At 41.6% G+C, this 12,873-nt stretch overlaps 1 protein-coding gene across 1 annotated transcript; it reads left to right on the forward strand.

Annotated features, from left to right (window-relative positions):
- Positions 1-7,945: 7,945 nt before the first annotated feature.
- Positions 7,946-11,919, forward strand: LOC139734947 (uncharacterized; the record flags this gene model as incomplete). The annotated part of the gene is made up of 3 exons (XM_071645723.1): positions 7,946-8,138; positions 10,762-11,021; positions 11,313-11,919. Coding segments are annotated over exons 1-3 (1,060 nt in total), but the record flags the coding sequence as incomplete, so codon positions are not given.
- Between the last annotated feature and the right edge of the window lie 954 nt (positions 11,920-12,873).

A 12,873-nucleotide genomic window follows, 5' to 3' on the forward strand; every position in this document is an offset into this window, starting at 1 on the left:
ATGTGTATGTGAGTGTGTGCTGACAATGGCCATGAACAATGGACATGCCTGAACCACCTGTTGCCTAGGCGTCAGTCTCGCGCTCCCTGGCACATGAATGCTTAATCAATAATTCATGTGGATTGCCCTGGGCACTGCTAGTCTGAATTCATGCACGGTAAAGGGTAAAATGTATGCACATGGAAAAAGTAAGCACATGTTTCCATGTGCTTGCAAACACCACATTTCATTCCAGCTGGCAATCATTTTCAAATTTTGCTTCACATATCACTAAATTTGGGATATAAATAAGCATAAATGATCTAAAGTTCCTCATTTTAATACAATTGTCTTCTAATTAGATAGTTGACAAATTTTTCGCTTTTTTGATAAAAAGATATTATTTTTGGTAAAGAGTTCAGCAGCATTTATCATTGGGGCGATTTGTTTCACAGTAGATTTATTTAAGGCTCCATATACACAAGTGTATAGTCCAATGGATTTCTTTGCTTCGTGTCACCATGTTTACGATAGAACAGAAGGTATTCATTGTAATTTCGTTTTTCAGAAGTAGGGAGAACACTGTCGCGACTCAACGACAGTATTGGCAGGCGTTTGACTTTACACAGATACTGCCAGAGGCTGAATAAAGACTAGTTGTGATAGGGGCAAACATTGGAGGGGGCTCAAGATTAGACCATGCATATGTTACACAATATACACATACACACACACGCACACACATCTATTATTTATATATATATGTATATATATATATGTAAAGTGGCGTATACGGTGGGTCGAAACATGGGGGAACCATAAAGTAATTTTGACGGTCTGTATGCTTGTGCGTGTGTGCGTGAGCAATAATGGGACTACAATACATTACGGAATGTGATACATTCAACAACGCAGTCATTGAGGAACATTGTAAGTTTTCCTTACATGGATTATGGAATGACGGTGTGAAGCGATCGACAAATTATATACTGTCAGCAACATAAGGTGAATGGCATAACAATAAAATGCGAGCGAGCGAAGCGAGCGAGCTTGAAAATTTTGATATTCTACAGTTCCAAAACTGGAGTTTTAATTGTAGCTACATTATTTCGCTTTGAAATAAATGGGGGCGCGTCGGGCGCAACTGCTGGCAATATATTGGCAGCAACATTAGGAGAATGGCATAACGATTCAATGCGAGCGAGCAAAGCGAGCGAGCTTGAGAATTTTGACATTTTACAGTCCCAAAACTCCCGTTTGTAGCTATATCTTTCGCTTTGGAAATTAAGGGGTGGGGGCATCGGGCGCAACTACTGGCAATTACTGTCAGCAAGGAGAATGGCATAACGATTCAATGCGAGTGAGCGAAGCGAGCGAGCTTGAAAATTTTGACATTCTAGAGTCCAACAACTGCCGTCGTAACTATGTTTTTCGCTTTAGAAATTAAGGGGGAGGCGCACCGGGCTCAACTGCTGGATGCGAGCGAGCGAAGCGAGCGAGCTTGAAAATTTTGACATTTTACAGTCCAAAAGCTGCCGTTTGTAGCCATATTTTTTCCCTTTTATTCATATAATATACATATTTATTTTACTTTCTTTGTTTATTCATTTATTTTTATTATAATTATTATTATTATTTTTATTATTTTTTTTTGGGGGGGGGGGCTTTTTTTTTGGGGGGGGGGCAAAAATGCGTTTTGCCCCCCCACTTTTTGGATTGGGGGGGGGGCGGCCGCCCCCCCCCCCCCCCCCCCCCCCCCCCCCCCCCCCCCCCCCCACTTCCGGCGCCTATGCACCCATTTACCCCTGTGCAAAGTGAAATTTTGTACAGAGGGTTGAAAATAGAGCAAAATCTGGAACCTAACTGTGAAATTAATCATGAATTTCATGATACTGATTTATGCTTTCATATTTAAACCACCTCCAACCAAATTGTACACTATTCAGCTATCACTCATATCAATGACAGTGTTATCTGATAAATAGTTATTGAATTATTAAGAATCAAAAGTGGGAAATGTTTTTTGAAACACCTAGTACATGTACATGCACGCCTAATATATAGGCCTACACTTGAACCTTCACCATTATTATCTGATCGATCCATCGCATAAATTTTAAAGGGATGGTATAGTTTTGGCTGAGATGGAGATTCATTTTTAACTTTTTTGCGTGAAGATCGATAAGCCACTAATATGAAATATGATAGAGCACACGATTCTAGGAGGAAATCAAAGTTCATTTAACGAAAATCGGTTTTGAAATGGATGAGATGTCAAAAACAAAGTTAACAGGACTATGTCCTAATAAAAGGTGGATCTTACATTTCATTACATAGGACCACTTTTTTTTTTTTTTTGGGGGGGGGGGGGGGAGATAACTTACCACCCCCAGGCTCCCCAACCCCCCACCCCCCATCCCACCCCATCAAACCCCGGGCTCCAGGATTATCACGATTAGCTATACGTTTGTCGTGACAGAGTGCGGCCAATTAGATGCCCTTTTTTACAACTTTAAGTTTTCAGCTGATTTCTCATATGGTAAGTTTTATTAGTAGTATTATTCATTGTGTATTGTAATCTATCTTTGAATGTCTGTCTTCAACTCTGCTGGACAAGATACATATATTTCTGTATGGTTTTGGTGTATTTACAGTATAAGATTGATTTTAAGTGTATTAGCTGCGGTATATAATTAGTACAGACAGGTATCGGATACAGCCGTTTTGTGTTTTCTATAGACTTTACAGTAAGCCTACTTGATTCTGTGTGGCTTTCTATACTCTTACACTGAAGTATGATTGCATTCTTTTGTGATTTGTTGCCCTCCTCAGGTGCGTTATGCTGTAAGAGCACTTCACTCATGCAGCTATCACAAACTATATTGTTGGGTGTGTGCTAGCCTATCTGCATGGACCGTCCCATTTTATGACCCTAATTATATAGCTGCATGGCTTTATACAACCTAAGTCCCCACCGTATAGGCCTATATATTACTGCGATACTATGATCGAGTAAGATTGCGTCACAAATTACGTAGGGACATTAATCAAAATTCACGTCCTTCTAGAGGTTGTGTCTGATTCAATAATTTTTGCAGTAATACAAGGTATTGTAGGATTTAATATTATGAAGAGTTTGCAACCAAAAGGCGCTAAATCCATTTTAAAAAATGATGGATTTAGTTCATGGGAGCAAGCTCCTTACTTCTTCCCTCAAATTGTGGCAATAAATCCGAAAAATGGCGTGAGGACAACATGAAAGAATGGAGGAGGATTCTGTCCCTAAATATGGGTGTAAGTGAAAAACACATCGAGGGAAAGGAGGAGGTTATGATAAATACCGTGACCATGTATACAATCAATGCACGCTCCCTTTGTAATAATCAAGTCAACAATATTTCAACATCACTGCTACTTTAGTGGTAACAGAGAAATGTGGATCGTTGTGCTGCATGTCATGAGTCCAGTTCTTCCAAATTTAGCACTTTGATGATTTTGGAACACACTGGACAGAACATGGAGGGAAGGGATTCCTGACATGCTCTGCAAAAAAAAAGAAGGTAGTCCTAATTTCTCTTTTACCACTGAAGCAAATCGAATGGGGTTTTCTGTAAAATGTGGGTTTTACGATACAGGCAACAATTCAGCGACTTCATCGATGGCTACGTCGACGCCGCTCGTTGGTGACGTCACCCACATACTTATCATGATCATGGTCATATTTTCGACGTCATCATCTTGGTTGAGGTCTCCGATAGACAGCTATTTATTATCAGTGGGCTCCCAAGCATTTCCAATACCATTCTGCCGTAACCTGCTTGTTTCGTACGTTTTGAGAGTCCTGTGAGAGGAATAACGCACCCTTATCTGGTAACACAAAGAGCATCAACAAGCCCGATTTCACCAACGATATGTCTGCCAGCACAAAGAAAGGTCTGTTTTAAAATTGTCCTTCACCGAGAAGAACCTTCTTTGGACAAAGAAACACTATCGCCCTGCATGCAATCATCCTTTCATTTTTCAAGATTTTAGAGAGAGTCGTGTTCTCGAGACTCTCAAACTATATTTGCTGGAACATAATGATCTATTTAACCTTCGGGCGGATAAACCATAATATTGATGACTGTTTCTAGTTGTATTGCTGATTCCGATCAAATAGCAATGTTTTTTTTTTTTTTTCAGATCTGTTTTCAACCTTTGACACTGTATAGATCGCAAAATACGCGCCAACTAAAGGAAAACCAAAACCAAAAGAGAAATGTGGATTGAGTGAAAGCAGCAACATTAGTACAACACATCAGTGAAAGTTTGAGGAAAATCGGACATCTGGATGCAAAACTTATGATTTATTTAAGTGTTGGTGTTGGAACTGCTGGATGAGGAGACCGTTCGTGGTTATGATGTCATGTGTGGACAACGATATAAAGGAAATGTAAAGGTAATTCCACAAAAATTCATTTTTCCTGAAAATTCTATATTCCATCAACTTGATACTGATAAGGGTAGCAATTATTCCGCCTGCTTTATGAAAGCGGTGAGTCAAGTGCTTCTTCATTATGCTAGAAAAGTGATTATTTTGTCGAATTCCCTTTTATTGTTCTCGGCCACGTAGTATTATGACGTCATAACCTGCGGGTCTCGTCATCCAACGGTTCCAACACCAAAACTTTTGCAACGATTGTCCGATTTTCCTCAAACTTTCACTCATGTGTTTTACTACTGTTGCTGCTTTCACCCAATCGACATTTCTCTTTGTTTGTTTGTTTTTGTTTTTTTTTTGGGGGGGTGGGGGGAGGAGGGGTTTCCTTTAATATACCTTCCAACAAGTCATGATATTCAGAGTCACAGGCTCTAAACGTTTTAAATCATAACTATCATATCGATTCTATAGGACAATATTACCTCCTGGTCAATCTCCTCAGACTCTTCCCCTGGACCTTAGTGCTGCGTTTAAACACCAAGTTCCTGGTGGCCACGGCAATCACTTTTCAGACCACCGTTTGCAAAACGCCATGAACGTAAGACAACACGATGGGATGCCTTGGATGCCTTGTCAGGTATTTAAACTGTCAAAAAATTGCCACGCCCCTCCCGATGCTAATTAGAAACCTTGTAAGCCGTAATGAAAAGGGTTGAACGCAACTAAAAGTGTTAGCAGGTTAGAACGTAATAAGGCCGTAACGAAACTTTGGAGGACGTCCGTAGTGCGACGCGACGGAAAATATTGCATCGTCTAGCCTGACCCATAATGTGAACGAGGACTGGAAATAAGAGGCGAGATGGGGGGGGGGGGGGGGGGGGAGATCCCATTTACCAAGGAGGTGTCACCTCTTTGCATCTACCCACGACGCACTGTACGCTTCGGGCAAACGGGTGGGAGGGGGGGGGGGGGGCTGCCATGGCCGCCGGGAATATGGTGCAAACCTAGCATAACACTAATCGTAAGCGTGGACCTAATCCTAACCCAAGTAAAACTCTTACCCTGCACCTAACCCTAACCCTGATTTTACCTTTACCCTATCACTTTTATGATCAGTATTTAACCAGAGGGTAATTGTCCTAATACTATCACATCATTCACAGTTTGATTGTTCGTTTATTTTCAATGCAATGGTCTCACATACCCCAGAACCCCGAAGAAGATTCATGACGCGCTTACGAAGAATAGGTGCCACCATTAAAAGTTATTGGACGCTGATAAAACAATACAACTTCTTTTCAATTTAAAGTATAATATACATATTGAACGTGAGCGTATTGACGTTTGTCATTGTGTTCGTGCCATCATGTAGCTAAAGCTGCGTTCACATAGAAGTATTCGCTATTCGCTATTCGCTATTCGCTATTCGCTATTCGGGCACCGAGTACACCATCAACCGCACCGTCAACTCACCATCCCATGCAGTGAGGATTTCTTCCTCCTACATCCCAGCAAATCTTATTAACAATTTTTAAACTGCATCAGAATGTCAGTCTACATGCTTATGTTTGCTAAAGGGCAAATCCAGACCAAAAGTGTCATTATTTCATAAACGAGAGACGGTATACGCTGCAAAAAAAAAATCGAACAAGTTCGATTCCCACTTTGCTATACGTTTCGCAGCTATTCGTACTTTCGAATAGTGCCTCCTATGTGAACCGGTGTGAGGAAATCATATCGTTCGATTCAAGCTATTCGCGTGCCCTCAAAAAACGAGCCCGAATACCCGAATAGTATACTTCTATGTGAACGCAGCCTAATTGGGTGCCATCACAAAGAAGTAGGTCCCTATTCTATTCGGGTATTCGGGGCTCGTTTTCGAGGGCACGCGAATAGCTTGAATCGAACGATAGGATTTCCTCACATCGGTTCACATAATAGAGGGCACTTCCTACTCGAAAGTACCGAATAGACGGTATACGCTGTAAGAACAAAAAAAAAATGACAATTTTGGTCTGGATTTGCCCTTTAGCAAAAACAAGCATGTAGACTGACATTCTGATGCAGTTTAGAAATTGTTAATAAGATTTACTGGAATGTAGGAGGAAGAAATCCTCACTGCATGGGATGGTGAGTTGACGGTGTGGGTGATGGTGTCCTGCGTGCCCAAATAGCGAATAACGAATAGCGAATAGCGAATAGCAAATACCGTATACTTCTATGTGAACGCAGCCTTATGTGAACCGGTGTTAGGAAATCCTATCGTTCGATTCAAGCTATGCGCGTGCCCTCGAAAACGAGCACCGAATACCCGAATAGCAGGGTCGGCGCAGTGTTTTCAAAAGTGGGGGCCCACTTCCGGGTTTCATGAGCTAACAAGAAAAAAAAAAGGTCCTCAGCTCATCTCTCCCCGTCCACTTCCGGGTTTCTTCAGCTAACAAGCAAAACAAACAAACAAACAAACAAAAAAAAGGTCCTCGGCTCATTCTCTCCTCTCCCATTTTAGTGCCACTTACGTACTTCCGGGTTGAAAAAAGTGTGGGGGCCCAAAGTGATGACACCTTATGTATTCCTTTGTATGGTGCACAAAAAGTGCGGGGGCCCGAGCCCTCACGGCCCCCACGGCTCCGCCGCCCCTGAATAGTATACACTGTACTTCTATGTGAACGCAGCCTAAGGCTGCGTTCACATAGAAGTATTCGCTATTCGGGTATTCGCTATTCGCTATTCGGGCACCGAGTACACCATCACCCGCACCGTCAACTCACCATCCCACTGGCATGCAGTGAGGATTTCTTCCTCCTACATCCCAGCAATTTCTAAACTGCATCAGAATGTCAGTCTACATGATTATTTTTGCTAAAGGGCAAATCCAGACCAAAATTGTCATTATTTCATTAACGAGAGACGGTATACGCTGCAAGAAAATCGAACAAGCTCGATTCCAACTTTGCTATACTATTCGCAGCTATTCGGTACTTTCGAATAGTGCCCTCTTATGTGAACCGATGTGAGGAAATCCTATCGTTCGATTCAAGCTATTCGCGTGCCCTCGAAAACGAGCCCCGAATACCCGATTAGTATACTTCTATGTGAACACAGCCTTAGACGACAACGACATATTGGCTCGATGATTGTCTCGAGGCATTCGCATAATTTATGGGATTTCTTTTAATACCTGTAAATTTCGTGGCCCGTGACGAAATGTAAACACGGAGTAATGTTGGTCACAGCCCTTGCCGTTACAGAATGCGGGCAGCCACATGACAACAATGTTTAGTAGGCCCTACCTTGGCCTAATTTTTGGTATCGTGTTTATTGAAGAGGGGCTGAATGATATCTAGTCTGGTTGTGTGTGAGCTCGGAAGGGAGAGGAGGGGAGAGGAACGATCCTGCACAATGTCATTATCATCAACTCGCCGATTCTGTACTTCATTATCTATTCATGCGAATCTTGTTTTCTATACCCAAGATCAACGTCGGTATATTAAAGTCGGCAAACTCGCCGCACAGACTCGTGCCCATAACCGCGAAGAAACAGCAAAGATGGCCGAAGCCCCCGTCAGCTATTCGTCCATCACTCCCATAGTCGCGCTCATTTTCATGAGAAGCGGAAACCAAGTCGGCATCGTGAAGGCTCTTGGGGTGCTGATGCCGGACATTTCGGAGACTTTCGGAACAAATCCGACAGATGTCGGCGTCGCCTTCGGCGTGCTCGCCTCCACGTCGTTCTGTGCAGGTAAGAACGAGAATAAATTAGATATAGAAATAGATCTAGACCTTTCTCGTTTACCTATCAAGCATAAATATCCGACAGATTTGGTAGCACTTATACGCTCGCGCCAGTCCAAAGCCGTGCCCAAGAATCTTCAAGCTTTTTTCGCTTATACAAATTATGTTACTCTTACTTGAATTGAATTGAATTCTGTCTTGTTCTACGACAACAACCTATTACAAAATACATCACTGCACGAACAAACAATATCAAAATATCAGAGTAAAGTGTGATTCAAAGAAACTACTTTCAAAAGTAAATGCAGTTTAGTATGAGCGAATAGATTACACAAGGCTATTTTGAAACAAATGACGGAGCCAAAAGCTTAGGTGTATAACGATTAGGAATGTGAAATGTGACAAAACCAACAAAAAGCAATGATAGGTCCTATAGTCGCTTCTTTCAGGTGAACGTGTAAATAGAATAATATAAAAGAGAACAACATTATAGCCATGAGCTGCATGTGAGGATAAGGACACTCCGTTTTTGCTAATATTGATAATGAACAATAAAAAGGAAGAAAGAGAAAAAGATAGGATAAAGTGCCACCTTAACTTCATTGTAATTGATACCTCTTTGAACTCAAGGTTAACGAAATACCCAAAATTAATGCCGAACTGAACCTCAATCTGCCTAACGCCGAAGGATGGAGAAACAGTGTTGTTATAAATTGTATCATGTTACAGCCTAATCAAAACTCAAGGTAAAGTCCTTTATAAATTTCTGTGGGTCTTTATGTAATCACGACTTCCTTTGACAATGCTGGTGTACCATCATCAATGATCGATTTTGTCAGACACATTTTCTCTATAGTTTTTAGTCCTGCGAAGGATCTTGAACATTACATTTTTATCGTTTATCGTCGCAATAATGCCGACAACATGGAAGCTGCTATATTGCCATGTAGTCCGCATAGAACCGTCGATATTCTTTTACAAGTGAGCCTGAAAGGGGTGTTCCATTTCGGTTAAGATTGGGCCTCAGGTTTCCAACATTTTTTAATGATGATTTCTTGAGATAATGAGAAGACGTCTTATGAAATATTAAAGAGGATAATTCTAAGAGGAATTCAAAGTCTATTTGATGAAAATCAGTTTTGAAATGGCTAAGATATCCAAAACAAAGTAATCGGAATAAAAGGTGGTACCCACTTTTTATTAGGTGGTCTATGGTTTGTTGAGATAAATACTGATATCTCTTCTTTCTTTTTTTTAGCTTCATGGCAAATATCGTATATTATCGGATGTTTTTTTTTTTATACGAAACACCTAAACATAATACTATCACATGCAATAACTCGAACATTTTTTAAATCACTGCCCTCAATGGTGAACAATAATTGTTAAAAAAACTGACAAAGTTAACTTTTGTCGCTCTATTTCAATCCCTTTTTCCTTTCTCTCTTCATCACAGTTCCTCTCGTAGGGATGATTTATAAAAGTCTTCACCCATCGTATGGGCGATGGTTGTTAGTCTGTGGAGCCTCTCTGTCTTCTCTCGGTATCATTTCAGCGAGCTGGGCGAGAGACCACACGGAGTTTGTAGTCTCGTTGGCAGCAGGAGGTCTGTATCCATATCATTTTCATATCTTTCAATCAAAACTTTCGCTCTCAAATTCACACCAAACACCAAGAAGCAGGTGGATACAGAGAAAAGTAGAACCTGTCTTACAGCGACCACCTCTCTAAGGCGGCCCCTCCATATACAACCACTAAAAACTATTGCCTCTATGAAGAAAAAAAACATGCATAAAGAACCTGTCTATTGCGACCACCTGTATATAACGGTCACTTTTTGCGTCTCCCTTGAGTGGCCGCTATAGACAGGTTTGACAGTCGTATTGTTATCAGACGGGGGTTCATATCAAAGAGACGATTCAAGGCGGACACCAGGATGACAATATTATTTGTAATCGATTGATTAACATTAACAAGACGCTTTGGCAATGCGCAATTTTACAAATCATTTTTTTTTTCTTCTTATTTCTTATCTGTTTCAATTGTTACAATCAGATCTCTTCTTCTTTTCTCTGATACAGTATTTATAGCATACGTTATCTCCTCGGTATACTCTCAATGATGTTCAAATGTATGCCCTACAATGCCGCAGTTCAATTCCATTCCTTTGTCACTGTTTGTGCTAATATATGTATTTGAGGCAAGAACAAAAACCACCTCCAAAAAAACAAACAAACAAACAAAACAACTGCTTATTAAATTCTGGCTAGCTATAGTGGAGTAAATGAAAGTAAAAAAAACGGCTTTCTACATTCTGATGCAACATAAAACTATAATATTACATTTGGTCCATTGAAATAGACCTGTACTTTTCCTTATAGAGTTGGTTAGCCCAACACAGCCCTAAAGTTGCATGGTAATCATGCGGGTGATAGATTTGTTAAAATCTCAGTTGTGAAAGTTCCTTTCATTGCAGGAATTAAGGGAGCTACTGATCGATTTTGATAGGCCTACTTTATATATATATATATATATATATATATATATATAGATATATATCTTTATAATTCTATGAAGTTTATAGAAGCTTTAAGAAATCAACATCTCTTTTCTGTAATTTCTCGTTATAGGTCTAGGCACAAGTGCAGTAACGATCATAGCTATCCTGGAATTGACCCATAAGGCAGAGGGTCGTTTCGGCTTCTTACTCGGATTGGGACTGTGTGGTTACCCTTTCGGCATGATCGCCGCGCCCATGCTTGCAGGCTATCTACAGGAGATATACGGATGGCGTGGCGCTCTGTTGATCTTGGGCGGCGCGATGTCTCATATCATTCCAAACTCATTACTTGTTATTCCGCAAAAAGCATCGCAGCCAGACTATCTTCCAGTTACCACAGAAGAAGAAGAGGAGGAAGAAAAGGAGGGAGAGCTGGAGGAAGAGGAGGAGGAGGAGGAGGAGAAAAAGGTATTGGTTGATGGCGAAGTCAAAGGGTCTGTTGTCGATGGAAAAACCGGGAGAGAAAGATTCAGAAGAGCGTCCAAGCCCACGAGTTGCATGGATAGATATTCCACAGCACAAACTCTTCAAAGCAACCTGAAAGGCCAGGACAGAGGTACGTGTAACGACCAAAAGGGAGATTGTGTGAATCGAGTCTCTGGTACTCCCCACGTCGACCAGCGAGAATGCCGCCAACATAGGCAAGGGAAGCGGGGAGGAGTGATGAGCCACAGTAAGGACTGCGCTGCAGATTCTGCCGAGGAGGTTGCAACCGGAAAGTCAACAGCCACGGGGAGTCCTCAGCGGCCAACGGCAATGTTGCTGTCCACGCTTCACACATATTCCCATCTGATCGTCTTCATGATAGCGGTGATCCCGTATGGGATGATCCACGGCGGATGGCATTCGTTTCTGGTCCCTAGGGCTATGGAAACTGTTACCTCCGTGTTCCACGCGGCGTCTCTAAGCATCATCGCTGCCGTATTCAACCTTGCTGGTCGGATGTCCGTGGCCGTTATGTCGCGCCGGTCGAGCAGTGAAGGACTCGTAGATGTGTTCATCATCGTAACGATTCTGAACGTCATCGCTCTCGTAGTCGACGTGATGGTCTTTAAGTACAGTGTAATGACGATGACGACTATGTTAGAGTCGCTCTCCGTTTCAGCTCGCGCCGTCTTGGCATCTGTGATCATCCAGCAACAATGTCCTTCCGAGATTTACCCCATGGCTTCCAGCGTAGAGGTCTTTACTGTGGGTCTTGGTTCTTTGGTCGGTACACTGCTTTCGGGTAGGTGCAACAGGTGCAACAGATGTAGGTTTTCCCGCCCAATTTCGCACTTGGTGCATGTGCAATGATATGAATGGGTCATAGAACAGTTTGCACACACCCGAAGCACACACACGGGTGCTATTTTCCTCGTTTTGGGACCATCCGATCGATAAGATTCTTATTCGGCCACTTATTAGTCAGTAAATAAAACGGATGAGTCCTTGAAAAGAAAATCAAATCATTACCAGACTAATTAGGTAGAAAAAAAAAAGAATCACGAGAAAGATATACGCATACAATGATTATATGGAGTACACCAATTTATGTCTGCTAAAACTGAATGCACAAATTGAACAATTAAAGGGATTAAGTAGTTTTTGTGAGAATCGTATGCTCTTTAACATTTCATATGAGTTGTTCCTAATTATCTCGTAAAAAAAGTTAAAACCGGAATCCCCATCTCAACCAAAACTATAATAGGGCCTACCAACCCTTTAAATGAAATATTGCGACGATGATTCTGTTGTTGTTGCTAGAATCAAGTGAATACATTAACCTAGCTCAAGGGAGCTTCAAGAGCCCAGTTGGTAGTACCAGGGAGGTGCTGGAGAAGGAGAGACAACTAATGCTCTCCTTTGAAGTCATGCGCGGCACCGCCGAGAAGTTATGCGTTCAACTACAGGTGTTACCCATGTGCTTTGACAAAAGGAAGCATCAATAATCGGGACTAGCGCTCTCACATCTAGAAATGCTTGCCCCTACTGCAATTCGCTCACTCTTTCAATGTGATGGCAGCAATGAATTTGTGTACGTTGAATAATTGGAGCAGCGAATCAAAATGCAGTGTAAATCTGACAATTTTAACAGCAAATAGTTTAAAAGCACGCTGGAACACGCTTTAGCGGAGTACTTTATTTGAAAGATCAAAATATCCCAGATTAAAAGATAGAAAACTAATATGCGGAAATGTGC

Source organism: Diadema antillarum, unplaced genomic scaffold, assembly GCF_040938485.1.
Source record: "Diadema antillarum isolate AM-2024a unplaced genomic scaffold, OU_Dant_1.0 seq00000552_RagTag, whole genome shotgun sequence".
In the NCBI taxonomy this organism is placed as follows: Eukaryota; Metazoa; Echinodermata; class Echinoidea; order Diadematoida; family Diadematidae; genus Diadema; species Diadema antillarum.